Here is a 14,108-nt window from a genome sequence, read left to right on the forward strand (position 1 = left end):
GGGGGGAGAGAAGGCTGCTTTAGGTCCTCATATGAAAAGAAAGGAAGGAAGGAGGAAGGAAGGAAGGAAGGAAGGAGGAAGGAAGGAAGGAAGGAAGGAAGGAGGAAGGAAGAAGGAAGGAAGGCTAAATCAGTGCAGGCCTCTTCTTGAGGTTCATATGCTAGCTCCCCCAAGGATTATCTCCTGGGGAACTTTTTTTCACAAAGATCATTTGAGTAGACCATGGATGTGAACTATTTTAAGTCTTTGGAAACACTTTGCTCCATTCTGGATTCATCCCTGCAGCCATTCTCAGTACTCAATACTGGGCAGTTTCCGTCCTGGTATGAAGAGAGAATGCCAATCACTGGAATTACGCTCCATCACAGTCAGCAAGTCTTCACCCTGGCGTTTAGAGAACACCAAGCAACAGGCTGGTCTCGTGCACAAAACAAAGGATGGAAGCATGAAGATGCAAAGGAAGGAAAAAGAAACTTCCCAGTGTTATTTGCATTGGGAGGGCAGATGGTTAAAGAGAGGCAAGGAGGGGGTGTTGGAGAGATGGTTCAGCAGTTGAGAGCACTTGCTGCTGTTGCAGAGGACCTGGGTTTGATTTCCAGCACCCATAGCACACAACCACCTATAATTCCAGTTCCAGGGTTTCCCACACCCTTTTCTGGCCTCCGCTGGCACCTGCAAGTACATGGTGCACATTCAGACAAGCAATCACACACACGCACGCATGCACACAAAACAAATAAAATTTTTAAAAAAGAAGGAGACCATACCAGACCCAAAACAGGGTGCTTGCTGGTACTGTTGGAAGCCAGCAGGGCATTTGAGTCAGGTAGTCTCCTCTTCTGCTTGGCAGGAATTTCCAGAATATCACCTGAAGCCTTCTGTTATGAAAACACACTTTCAGCCTTTGGAAAAGAGCCTGGATCATCTGCTCCTTGTCTCAAGTCTCTGCCTCTGTCCAGTTGATTCTGACCCAGGGCCTGGGCCTGGACATTGGTGTTTTGGTTTTGAAAGGTATCCTAGCTGATTCAATGCATAGTCATAGCTGAGAACCCTGGAGTTTTAGCCCACGTTCTAACCCCACTGTCCAGCTTAGCACTCTGGGGCCCAAAGGGAATATTGAGTCCATGTGGTAGTTTTCAGGCCACCAACTTAAAGAGCTTTGTCTGAGGCCACTGTTATCAACTGCTCTGTCCGTGATATGAGGGGATGGTGGAGGTGAGGGCGCTTGGCTTGGACAAGAGCAGACCCCAGAGCCGCATCTCTACCTGATTGAATAACGTTTTCAAAGTAATGGCCTCTTCAGGGTTGAAGCCTGGAAGCTGAGAGCCACTTAGAGTTTTCGTCACAAAGGGAAACACTTGAACCCTCACCTACCCCCTTGCTCTTGACAAATATTTGACCAGTGGGGTCCTGAGAGCAGGCAGGGAAGGACTGCTCACTGCCTGGGAGTGCCTTATCTTTCCGGTGTGGGTGCCATGCTTGCTCTCTCTGTTTGCCCTCTGTACACCCTGGAGGTGGGGTAGGGTGTGACTCTGCTTTGGTCCGTGTGATTACACTGAATCTCAGCTTTCTGTAGCTCACCCTTCCTCCAGCTCAACTCTTGCCCCCCTTGCTCCCACTTCATACCTGGCTCCCGCACCCTCTACAGCCCTCAAAACTGCTCCAGCATCCTCTCCCTGCTCGCACCGTCTTCCTGGAGAACTACACCCTGGCCCTGTGTCCATCTTAAGCAGCTAAGTCCATCTCTCCCTCCATGGGACCATTGAGCTCATGCTGTAGATCAGCCCTTTATCTGCTCAGGGCCATTTTTCAGCCTTCATCATGTCTCTCTGTCCTTGGGGATTGGTCTTTGGTTCAACAACCCTCAGAAAACTGAAAGCCAGTGTTTGTATGCAACATGCTCATGTCTTCCATATATTTTAAACCATCTCTAGATGATTTCTAATAAATGTAAATGGTATGTAAAGCGTTGTTTGATGTGTTGTTGGGGGATAATGACCAAAAAAGTCCGATTCATGCCAAGTACAGATGTGGATTTTTCCCCAAATATTTTTATTGTTGGCTTTGGGAATACAGTCTTTCCTCTTCCTCCTTTGTCTTCTCAGTAGGGCTTTGACCTTAGCCACCCTCCCATAGTCCCTTTAACCTGTCTCAGCCGCCCTTGAAGATCAGCCTCAAACTCACAATCCTCCTGCCTCAGCCACCCAAGTGCTGGGATTACAAGTATGCAACACTATGCCTGACTTTTCCAAATTACTATTGATAACGGGGTTTAGTTGAATCCATGGATGTGGAATCCATGGATGGGAGGGCTGGCTATACCTGGCTACTTGCTCATCTGTTTCCATTCAGCTCATAGCCTCATTGGGTAACACCAGGCCTGGGCCAGAAGCTTCACGCCCACACCCACTCAGCCAGTTCACAACAGCCTGCAGAGCAGGTAGACATCTGCAAACTGCCATTTACAATGAGGAGATCAATATTGGAGAGGCTGAACCATCAGTCACAACCTCTGCATGTGGAGAGGCTTAGGACTTCGTGAAGTTGCTGCACGGTGCATGCATGGTGCAGAGGTGGAAGCCTTCGTATCCCACCATTGCTGCAGCTATCAAAGAGGAGCCTCTACAGTAGAACTGACCTGACTGAAGGGCCGTGACCCAAAGGGGAGGGAGGAGAGTCTGGGTCAAGTCAAGTGTTACAGGTACTCTGCTTGACTCTGTTTCCTTCCTCCTTTTTTTTAAAAAAAATTTATTTATTATTTTTATTTTATGTATATGAGTATGTTGTATACCTGTGTTATGCCATACCCATTGAGGTCAGAGGAGGGCATTGGATTCCCCTGGAACTGGGCTTACAGACAGACATTAGCTGAGGGTGCTGGGAATCGAACCCAGGTCCTCTGGAAGAGCAGCCAGTGCTCTTAAGTGCTGAATCATCTCTCCAGCCCCTCCCTTCCTCCTTCTTGACTTCTGAGTGGAGCTGTGACACTTCTCTACCACCCTCACCTCACAAATTCTCCCCTGTTGACTCCATCCTGGGTCAGTGCAGGCCTGCATTCCCTTCCCTGGCCCCTACCTGCTAAAGCAGGCTGTGAGGAGATAGGAAAGACCCATTTTCAGACAGGAGCAAAAGCCCTGACTTGTAATGACTCCTCCAAGCTGAGTACCCTATATCACTTGAGATGTTACATGTTATAGGAGACTGATCTAAGAATATCCCTAGGAGCCAGTGAGTTGGTGATGTCTATCTGTAAATCTATTAAACACCATTGAAGTGTAAGTCTTCAGTGGGTGAATTGTAACATTTGAGAACTGCCCCTCATTAAAGCTGTTTTAAAGAGAATTGGGTATGTTGGGCAAGCTTATAACTAAAACACTCAGGAAGCTGAGTCAAGAGAATTGCCATGAATTCAAGGCCAACCTAGGTTACATAGGTCCAGGCTAGCCTGGGCTACAATGTGAGCTCCTGTCTCAAAAACTCAGAAATAGAAAGGACAGGGCCCCTTTTCCCATTAACTCACTATGAAACCTACTACTATCTATAAGCCATTCAAAGAAAAAAGAAAAGACTAATTTTCAAAAGTACCTATTTACTAGGTACAAACCCTGAGGTATGTTCTGGGGTCTGTTAGGGACTGGAAACTGGACTTGGGTACAGGGTGGATTTTGTTCTATGGACAACTGTGGACAGAGGTTCTGATTGTAAACTCCAGGAATCCGCCTCAAAGGGAGGGTCGGAAGGAAGCCAAGGCATGTCTTCATCAGATTGATTAAAGTACACACTCAAACAGCCTGATTTAATCCTGCATCCACCCTCGAGGAAGCTCCGGGCCAGCCCTGTGCTGGCATTCAGGAAGACACAGGTAGTAGACCACAGCAAACCTTCAGAGTCACTTCACTCTGACTCGCCTGTTGTCCTGCCCTTGACTCCTGACCATAATTACTCAAGGCGCATAGGTTAGAATGGGGCTTAAAGGAGTAATGTGAGATGTAGTTTGTGCCCCTGCAGATCAGGACTCAAAAATCATTTCACTGTCTGCCATTTTCAGGTGCCCTGTGAGTACTAGTTTACCTTGCATGCATTTTACCATTTGTTTCCCCTCAAAATAATGATATAGCCACCTTCACTGGCTGTGCTCTGAGGGAACTCTGGATGTCTAGGTCTATTCAGACCTTTTGTAGGAACTGGGAAAGAAAGAGACTGACAGACTTGCTTTCTTCTGTGGCATTCAGTATCTGTCAATGTCAAGTCTATGAACACCTGTAAGTGCCTCTAGCCCACCAGATCCCACACAGACTCCATAGAGGAGTGCTCCCACATACACCGGCAACCCAAGCTGCTCCATTAAGGGTTTGGTTCATAAGTAGCTCTAGTTTGGCCACAGACACTTAATTAACCTGGATGGGTCCTCCCAGCACCCCCCAGGGAGCCAGCCTCTGTAAGCAAGGATGACTTTGTTCTCAGCACCACCCAAGTAGGTAAAGCACAGAGGGCTCTGACTAAAGACAAAACGCCAGTTTGCCTTTAGCCAAATCCCTCTCTGTTGGGACCAAGGGCTACAGAGATGTGCAGGACTCCATAGAGCATGTGAAGAACAAAGCCCCTGACGTAGACTGACCTTCTCAGAGAATCTCAAGGTGACAAGACCAAGGGCACCTAGGAGAGCAACATCCCACACTGATGCTTCTCTCTGCCCACTAGATGGACAGACCTGACCAACTGTCCCATTTCTCCATATGTCCTAAATGAGGGTGGTATTCAGTCATTGACACACTGATGTCCTTTGGTCACTGTGGAAAAGACCAAGGAATGAGCTTGACTTTAAATCCACCTAAAATCTCTATGCGCATCTCATTCTATGATGATCTAAAGATTTTTATTTAGTTAATTTTGCTCCAGTTTGGGCGGTTGGTTGGTTTGTCTCAAAAGATAGGATCTCCCTGTAGCCCCAGCTGGCCTGGAACTCACTATGTAGACCAGGAACGCTGAGATTAAAGGCATGTGCCACTCCCCCTGGTGTTTGCTCCAATTTTATAAGGTATACAGTATGCCCCACTGAGTCTGTCGCATGCAATCTGGGATCATTGATGAAGGAAACATGGTCAAACAGGCCCACATCTGATTCATTTGCACAACATTTTGATAAATTCAAATTCTTTATTGCACTGATTTTCCCATCTGATGTGACTCCCTTGATGCTTCGCAGCCAAGAGGCTCTGGGGACACCTGTGAAGACAGTGCTTTCTCTTACCCAGTGGGTGGGCAGCAGATCCAGCGACCACATGTGTTCTCACCACAGTGGCAGGAACACCAGGCTGCAGCCTGCCCCAGCCCTGGACACTCAGATGAGTTCCCACTGAGCTGAAGACCAGGGAGAAGTAGAGAAAAATCCCAGCTGTATTTGTCTGGCTTGGCCACCCTAGGGGTTTCTGGCCTCTTTTATCCCTTTGCTCTTCTCTGGAAACAAGAACCCACCAACCCTTGCAACATCTGCTGCTGTCTTTGGGGTAACTCTGGGAGCTGCTTCTTTCACACCTGTCCCAACTATCTGAAGAGACCAGGCTAACCTGGGACTTCTCCAGTCTAATCTCAACTGTAGCAATCAGAGCATTTCCTGAACTCGGAGTTATAAGAGTCAAGTCTGAAAAAATGCAAATAACATAACGTGGCTAATGTGTTATACCTAGTAAAGACCTAAAGAACTTGCTAGCCTGGAGAGATGGCTCAGTGGTTAAGAGCACTGGCTGCTCTTGCAGAGGATCTAGAGTCATTCGGTTCCCAGCACTCACCTGGCAGCTAACACTCTTCCTAAACTCCAGTTCCAGGGAATCTGATGCTCTTTTCTGACTTCTGTGGGTATTGCAGGACATGGGTGCACTTATATGCATGCTGGCAAAACATTCATACACACAAAATAAAAATAAATTTTGGGCTGGAGAGATGGTTCAGTGGTTAAGAGCACTGACTGCTCTTGCAGAGGACTCGAGTTCAATTCCCAGCACCCATATGGCAGCTAACAACTATCCGTAATTCCAGTTCCAGAGGAATCCAACACCCTCTTCTGACTACCATGGGTATTGCATCACACAGGTGGACTTACACACATGCAGGCAATATACTCATACACATAAAATAAAAATAATAAATAAAATATTTTTTTAATTTAAAAGAATGGCCATTTTTTTTAATTTAAAAGAACTTCTGGGAAGTTAAAAATAATATAGATTTTTTTAAGTTTTAAAAAGAAATTACTAGTTGCAATGATTTGGGGGGAGTGCTGAGGCTTGAACTCATGGCCTTGTAGTTGCTAGACAAGTGAACTTGTCTATAAGCTGCATGAACTACATCTCCAGCCTTTGAGTTTTTAAACTGGAGTTACAGACGGCTGTTGGCTGTCATGTGGGTGCTGGGAATTGAATCCCAGTCCTCTGCAAGAGCAATCAGTGCTCTTAATCACTTTACTTTTATTTTATGTTTATGAGTGTATTGCCTGCATGTGTATAAGTGCTCCCATGTCATGTAATGTCCATGGATGTCAGAGGAGGACTTCAAATCCCTTGGCACTGGAGTTACAGACTGTTGTTAGCCCCCACGCAGGTGCTGGGAGTCAAACTTGGGTCCTCTGCACAAGCATCCAGTACTCTTAACCACTGAGCCATCTCTCTAATCCCAAGCCCTTGGTTTTTTGATACAGGGTCTCATTATGCAGCTTAAACTGGCCTTGAACTCACTGTGTAGCCTAGGCTGACCTTGAACTTGCTATCCTCCTGCCTCTGCCTCTCCAATGTACATGTACCATCATTCCTAGCTGGTTGCTACCATTTCATAAAATAAAAGGGTAGCCCTTCATTTGATAATATGGAATAAGTTCTTAGAATGATGAGGTTTTTTACTTTCATACTCATTAGTGTCTCCATCTGACAAATGAGTCAATTCCTCACTCATAGCACCATTATGAGAATTAACTGAATATTTGTGAGCTCCCTAGGGCAATGCCTAAGTACAATACAAATGTTCATTAAAAATATTAAAACTATAAGAAATGAAGCAAAGCAAGTCAACAGAGAATTGCAAAGGTGAGATTGGAGCTCTAGCCTGGAGTCTTGGGAAATGGAAGAGTCATTTTGGGTGAAGCTTATGCCTACTGGATTCTCTTTGTGCCCTTCCTGCATGTGAGCACCCCCAGTGTCCCTGTGTTACTTGGGGCTGGGGCTGGGGCTGGAAATCTTGGAGACTTATGCTTTGCCCTGTTCTAATGTTCCCCCTGCCTCCTCTTGGCAGATCTTCGGTGGCCTGGTATGGATCCTGATCGCCTCCTCCCAGGTGCCCATCCCCCTGATCCAGGGCTGGGTGATGTTCGTGTCTGTGTTCTGCTTCGTGGCCACCACTGCCCTGCTGGTCATGTACATCACTGGCACCCATGGTGGGGAGACTTCCTGGATCACCCTGGTGAGTTCTGGCCTGGGGTATTTGTGGAGGGGGGAAGAGTTGGACCTTCATCCCAGGAGACTGTTTACCAACTCTGAGTGGGGGTTCCCTGGAGACATGTCCCAGCACAGTCCAAGACTGAGCCAGTCCAGCCTCAGTCCAGACTCTTCATAGCAACCAGGACTCCTTGCAACAAGGAGGTCAGAAAATGGAGACAGGATTCATATATTTGCTGCAGGTTCTCATGGGTTTTGTTTTGTTTTGTTTTGTATTTTTAAGACAGGGTCTCCCTGTGATCCCAGCTGACTTGGAACTCTCTACAAAGACCAGGCTGGCCTCAATCTCACAGAGATCTACCTGCCTCTACCTTCCAAGTGCTGGGGGTTAAAAGTGTGCACCAACCAGCACCCCCAGCTGTCATAGGGTTTTTACACATGCCTTTTTACACATAGGCAGCAGCTCAACCCCATTCACCCACAGGCACCTGCCAGGTAGCTGTCAGCTACTCTCATCATCCAGGAGGGTTGCTGTCACCTTGGAGAAGCAGAGTCTTGGAAGCTGGCTCTGAGCTGTGGTCCCTGTGTGGCCAATCATGCTTCCTAACTGTCTCCACACCTATTGCCTTCCAAGCAGGCTTTCCAGAGGACTTGAGCCCCCAAATGGCTTGTGATCTTTCTTTTGAATACGTTCTGTTCTGAAGCCCTGATCTGAAGGGCAATATTTACATAAGGGGAACTTGCTTATTACTGTCTAGAAGAGGATGCAGACCATTTGGCCAGGCCTCACTCTCTCCAAAGCCCCCCCCATTTAGACTTTTGAAATCACTTCCAAATTATAACCACACAAAACCTTATTTTGGTTCATTTTTGCTTTGAAATATATCAGGAGCCAAAATAAATAGTAACTAAAACCAACACAGCAAACTAAAACAATGGAAATGGTTCAGGTTCCTTTCGCTCTGAACTAGGCAAAGGGCCCACATTCAAGCCAGGCCTGTGACTATGTGTGACATGTTGGTCTTTGGTCCAGATCCAGTTTCTACACGGGACCCTGTATTTGTTACTTTTCTTGTTGCTATGGTAAAATGAAAGCAACTAGAGGAGGAATGGTTTGTTTGGGTGCATAGTCTCAGAGGACAGCCCATCATGTTGGGAAAGGATTAGCAGCAGGGAGTGAGGTACTGATCACAAAGGGTCAGTCTTAAGGAAGCAGAGCAATGAATGCTGGTGCGCTGCTGGCTTTTATTCAGTCTGGTCCCCCTGCCCACTGGGAGGGGCACAGTTCAGAGCCAGCTTTCACATTCAGAGTATCTCTTCTGTCCTCAGTTAAACCTCTTTAGAAACATCCTCAAAGACACACTCAGATGCTCCTAGATGATCCAAATCCAATCAAGTTGACAATGAAGGTTATCCAGCACACATCCTGAGCTCTTCGCTGTTCCCACCTCAGGCCAAGCAGAGGGCTCAGTGTGGATCCTGCCCAGTGAAAGACAGCTCGCTAGGCAGCTGTTCTAATCCTCTGAGAGGAGAGAGGCTGGTGGATCCTCAAGGGTGATGAGAGGTGATTCAGAGGAAGTATCTGGAGACAAGGGTGGGAGCAGGCAGTTCAAGGACTATGTTTCCAGGTCTGGGCCGGGGTATCTCTTTTCATAGCTGACATGACCCTTCTGACCCACAGGATGCAACCTACCACTGTGTGGCCGCCCTGTTTTACCTCAGTGCCTCAGTTCTGGAAGCCCTGGCTACCATCATGATGTACGAGGGCTTCACCTACAAGCACTACCATGAAAACATCTCTGCCGTGGTGAGTCCCCCCACAGCCCTGCTCCTACTATGTGCACGAGCTGCTCCCATCACCCACTGCAGAGGCCCCAGGTAGAAGGTCATCCAGCACATCTCCCTCTTGACTAGTTCACTACCTTTGGGATGAAATGAAACCTTCCTTTCATTCTGAAGCAGCAAAGTCCCTGAGGAAAGATGAAATGGGCCCTGATGCCCGTAGTTGTTTGGTCAGAGGTGCATGGTCCCAGGTCCATGTAGGCACAAGGGCTCATGCTAGGCCTTCCGTACAGGGGCATGCATCTGAGGGAGGAGGGCCACTAACTGCCCTAAACTGAATGATCTTATTTGCCCTCAATAACAACCCTGTGAGACTAGGGCTATTATTATACCCAACTCACAGATGAAGACACAGGTATAGCCAGTCTGGATTCTTTGCCAACATTACCAAGTGTCAAGGCCAGGACAGTGGGCACCCATGTTCTTAGCACCAGTCTGGAGCAGTGGGTCTATATTCTTGGGTCTCTTGACCTTCTTCAATTGTCATCCATTGAGGCACATAGTTGGGGCAAGGCACATTGAGGCCAGATGGGTTTTCTTTTTCAGTGAACTGGATCAGAATAAGGACTAAGACTGTGTTATTTCATAGAAATGTTTTTCAGAGTAGTATCCTCAAATCAGTGCATTGATTCACTTATTTAGTGTCCTCAGTATAAAATGTATTTCTAACTGTGGGTGATGTTCAAAAATAAGGGGGGAAAGGTGAATTAGTGTTTCTCAGATTTCTAGAAATTGACCTGTGTGGCATGTGAATCCTTAGGCAGATCATAAGATGCTTGCATCTGTGTCACCTCTGTTGTGGAAGGGTGGAGCAGAGGCTGAACACAGTCCACAAGGATGGATGTTGGGAAAGGTGCTTCTTCCTGGCTCCAGGAGGAGAATCTTGGGGAGAGTTCCTCAAAGCATCATCTTTATGGGACACTGTCTGGTCCCATGCTCCCCATAAGCCACTTCTCCATACATGACCACCTTGAGGTAAGGTGAGGTTCCCTTCACTACCCTTCCCAGTGTCCCACAGCATGGGAACACCTTTTATCATGGCCGGTTTCCAGACAGCAACACAGCCAGGCAGTACCTGACTTTTCCTCCTTCCCCAAGGCTGATGATCGGTCTGTCCCTTCCACCTCCATCAAATGATCATTTCGCCTCCCTGTCAGAGGAGCACTTCAGACCTCTCCCTGCCAGGCCCAGAAGCCTTGACTTAAAACACATCCCAAAGCACTTGACAACAATTCCCCCAAAATCCTTGTGGATAACAGTAATGAAATGTAGATGGGATATGGTTAGAGGTCAGTGCTTGATCGAAAAACCCAGGTGAAGTGAATTAAGACCCCTACCCACTGATAAAGTCTCTAGTTGAGAGCCAGCTGGCTCTACTGCATTCCAACTTTCCTCTTTGACTTTTTAGCAAAAGGTAGTATTTATCTAGACAAGTGTACAGGTTATGAGTGTATGCATTGATGAATTTTTGGAAGATGAATTCTCCTATATGGCCAATATCCAGATTAAGAAATATGATACAGGGCACAGGAGAGATGGCTCAGCAGTAAGAGCATTGGCTGTTCTTGCAGAGGACCTGGGTTCAGTTCCCAACACTGATATGGTAGCTCACAACCATCCATAACTCCAGTTCCAGGGGATCTGATGCCCTCTTCTGAGGCATTGCATGACACATGTGCACTTACACATGTACACTAATGCACATAAAATAATAATAAAGAAATAGGATATGGCCTTGATGTGTAAAACGGTAGAGCACTTGTCAGCAATGTTCAAGGCCTTCAGTGTGATCCTCAGCATGAGAGAGAGAACACAATAAACAGCACCCTGGAATCTCTCTGTAGACTTCGCATCACTTCTGTCACCAGTCAGTTTCTAGCACCCAGTTTACTTTTGCCTGCCTTGGAATTGCATTGAAATGGAATCATACAGAGCCCATTCTTTTACATCTGGCTCCTTTGTCTCGAACTTATGCATGTCAGATTCATCCATGTGATTGGGTATAGATATAGACTGTTTATTCTCATTCCTATGTAGTTTTCCATTGGAGGCCTATCACAACATCTACTCATCCATGCCAAAGCTGATTACGTCCCTGTTTTATTACTGGAGTTGGATAGACATGAGTGTGCCCAAAGTCAGAAGTGCTAGAATCAAAAATCAGAGTGCTCTCATCTGGCAGGTGCACTGAACTATAACTAATAAGGTGAAATGTTTGCAGATTCAAGGAAAGTCATTTCCATTCAAGATATCCCCTGGATCAGTACATGGGAAGGAGGTATCACATACTCAGGACTCAACACCTGATCTTGTGCAACCGTAGCATGTGCTTCAGAGGGATGGCTGTTTTGGTGGTCTTGAGGTCTCAGGAGGACCCAGAAGTCTCTCACATACCACTCAGCCTGTCTTCTGGTTTTTCTCTCTGATCCTAATTAGGACCCACTTTGAAAACTGAGCTTCTTCACTCCGCCCTTTGTTGGTGGTAAAGCTTCTTTGCCAGAAAAGATCTTTGGCAGCAGTTGACAAAGGAGAGCTGGAGATTTCTGGAGCAATCTAGAGACTTCTAGATCTCAGCATAAAGGGCAATCATGGCAGTTTACACAGAAGGGTTTCTAAAAGTCAAAACATGTCTCAGCGTGTCCCTAGTTCTAAATGTCCCCTGTGTGCCAGTTCTTAACCTTATTTGCAAAATAAATCTTTACTTTCAGTCCTTTCTGTAAGTCCACCAGGGTTCCCATTGAGTCTGGAAGTCCCACCCAAGGGGCACTTAGGGCATGTTCCTTTCAGACAAGGTACTTAGGAGTTCCCAGATAAGCTCTTAAAATTTGTCACTAGCTCAGTCTACTTATCGCCTCTGGCCAATGAGGGTGGTGTGTTCCCTCCAGGTGTGAGGGCCGGGAGAACTTGTGCACCCATGGCTGCTGTTTATGGGCATTTTTAAGAATCACTGAAGCCTGGCTGCCATAAATATTGTGCCTGGGCTGGAAACTCTTGACCCCTGCCCAAGGTCACAAAACCAGGTGCAAATATTGGATTTGGGGGCAAGCAAGCTTTTAGGGAGGTTAGCCACCCAGAGTAGGGTGAAAGGAATATAAGTGTCCAAGTGAGCCCAGCAAGCCACCGGTGACTGTTTACCACAGGTACATAGCCTGTGTTCCCAATGCCAAAGTGACTGGCTGCATTGCCCCAACAGCCTCTCAGTGAGCCACTTCCTGTTGAGAGAAGCTAGGTGTCCCTCCTTTTCCCATGAAGCCTAGCTCCCTCGCCTGTTCCTGGGAAATGAAGAATCCAAGGTTAAAAGTAAGGAGCCAGGGCCTGGAAAGATGGCTCCATGGTTAAGAGTACTTGCTGTACAAGCTTGATGACCAGAGTTTAGATCCCAGAACCCACATAATAAGCCAGACATCCCATACATGCCTGTATCCCCAGCACTAGGGTGGGTACAGAGACAGGAGAATTGCTAGGGCTCACTGGCTGCCAGTCTAGCCAAAAATGCAAGTTCTGGATTCACAGAGAGACTCTCAAAGACTAAAGATAAAAGGCAAAAAGTGACAGAAAAAGGTATCCAATGTCCTCCTCTAGCATGAACACAGACCTGCACACACATGTCCATACAACCCACTCACACACAAACTTTATGCACATACACATACAAAAAAAATTTTTTTAAGATGAAGGGTCTAAGCATGTGCAGACAGCATGTGGAGACCTAACCAGAGGCAGCAAACATAGGTGTTCATAATGTCATAGCCCAGCCTCTGGTGTCAGAGCTTGGGGATACTGATTTTGGTGTAGGGGAGGGAAGTTTTCCACAAAGTCACTGACACCCTTCTGAGATACTTTCATTGGAAGGGACTTTGATGTCCTTGAGTGAGGTCAATGAACCCCAAAGTAATACTGTGTGATGGTGGTAGTTTCCCAAACACACCAAGACCAGGGCAGCATAAGTTAGACTAATTGGAGCTCTGTACTAAAAGAACTCAGGTGTGTATCCATTTCAGCAGGAAAGGACTTGTGTATGAGTGCCAAGAAGCAGTGGCAGCCCACACATTCCAATCTGTCCCCCAGTGCCACGTGGCACAGTACAGGTAGCCCTCATACCCCATGTGCCCCCCATGGCCTCCTACTAATGGTCTTCCTCTGCCTCCAGGTGTTTGCCTATGTGGCTACTCTGCTCTACGTGGTCCATGCTGTGTTTTCCTTAATCAGATGGAAGTCTTCGTAAAGTGGAAGAACAGGAACAGGAAACCCAGATAGCACTGACTGATCAGCACATCTTCTAGCATAATTTCTAGAGCACAGACATGATGGTGAAGGAAAAAAAAACCCGAGCCAACAAAAACAAACACAAAAGAAGCCATGCTCTGTTTCTCTCCATGCTGTGTTTACCTTCTGTCAGGGGTTGGGGCTTCCTATGTTTAGCTCTAGCTGTGGAGCTGTCTTGCCAGAGTCCCGGCAAGGTGGGTGAGAACTGGGGACTCTGATCTGAGAAGGAAATGGCAATCCCCTGTTGACCCCTGAAGCAGATCTTAAGAACTGCCTCTTGGACTCTTTCATGCTTCTGAGCACTCATCCCCTGGCATGTCTCTCAGTCTTCGTGGATAGTCTGTCACAGAGACGGAAAGTCACCCCACAGCAATCTCCAGATGTCTACAGTGGAAGATGAGACCCTTTATACTTTATAAAATGCCTTTATGTTTGATACTTCTGTGTTTTTGGAAGGATTATTTTTCATTCCTTGGCATCAAGAACACCTTCCTGTCAGCTTTCCTCCTGAAGAACCCTTTGACTTAGTCTGAATCTCAAGTGGTGATTCTGATGATGATGTATGTGCTAGGCTAC

The 14,108-nt window shown here is 46.8% G+C and overlaps 1 protein-coding gene across 1 annotated transcript in view; it reads left to right on the forward strand.

Annotated features, from left to right (window-relative positions):
- Mal (mal, T cell differentiation protein) overlaps positions 1-13,567 on the forward strand; it is a 27,246-nt gene extending 13,679 nt beyond the window's left edge. Inside the window, exons 2-4 of the mRNA XM_008828177.3 lie at positions 7,282-7,449; positions 9,106-9,231; positions 13,417-13,567. Coding sequence (XP_008826399.1) covers positions 7,282-7,449; positions 9,106-9,231; positions 13,417-13,491 — 369 coding nt within the window. The 3' untranslated portion in view covers positions 13,492-13,567. The remainder of the gene's footprint in view (positions 1-7,281; positions 7,450-9,105; positions 9,232-13,416) is intronic.
- Positions 13,568-14,108: the final 541 nt, after the last annotated feature.

Source organism: Nannospalax galili, unplaced genomic scaffold (genome assembly GCF_000622305.1).
Source record: "Nannospalax galili isolate Female #2095 unplaced genomic scaffold, S.galili_v1.0 scaffold1513, whole genome shotgun sequence".
NCBI lineage: Eukaryota > Metazoa > Chordata > Mammalia > Rodentia > Spalacidae > Nannospalax > Nannospalax galili.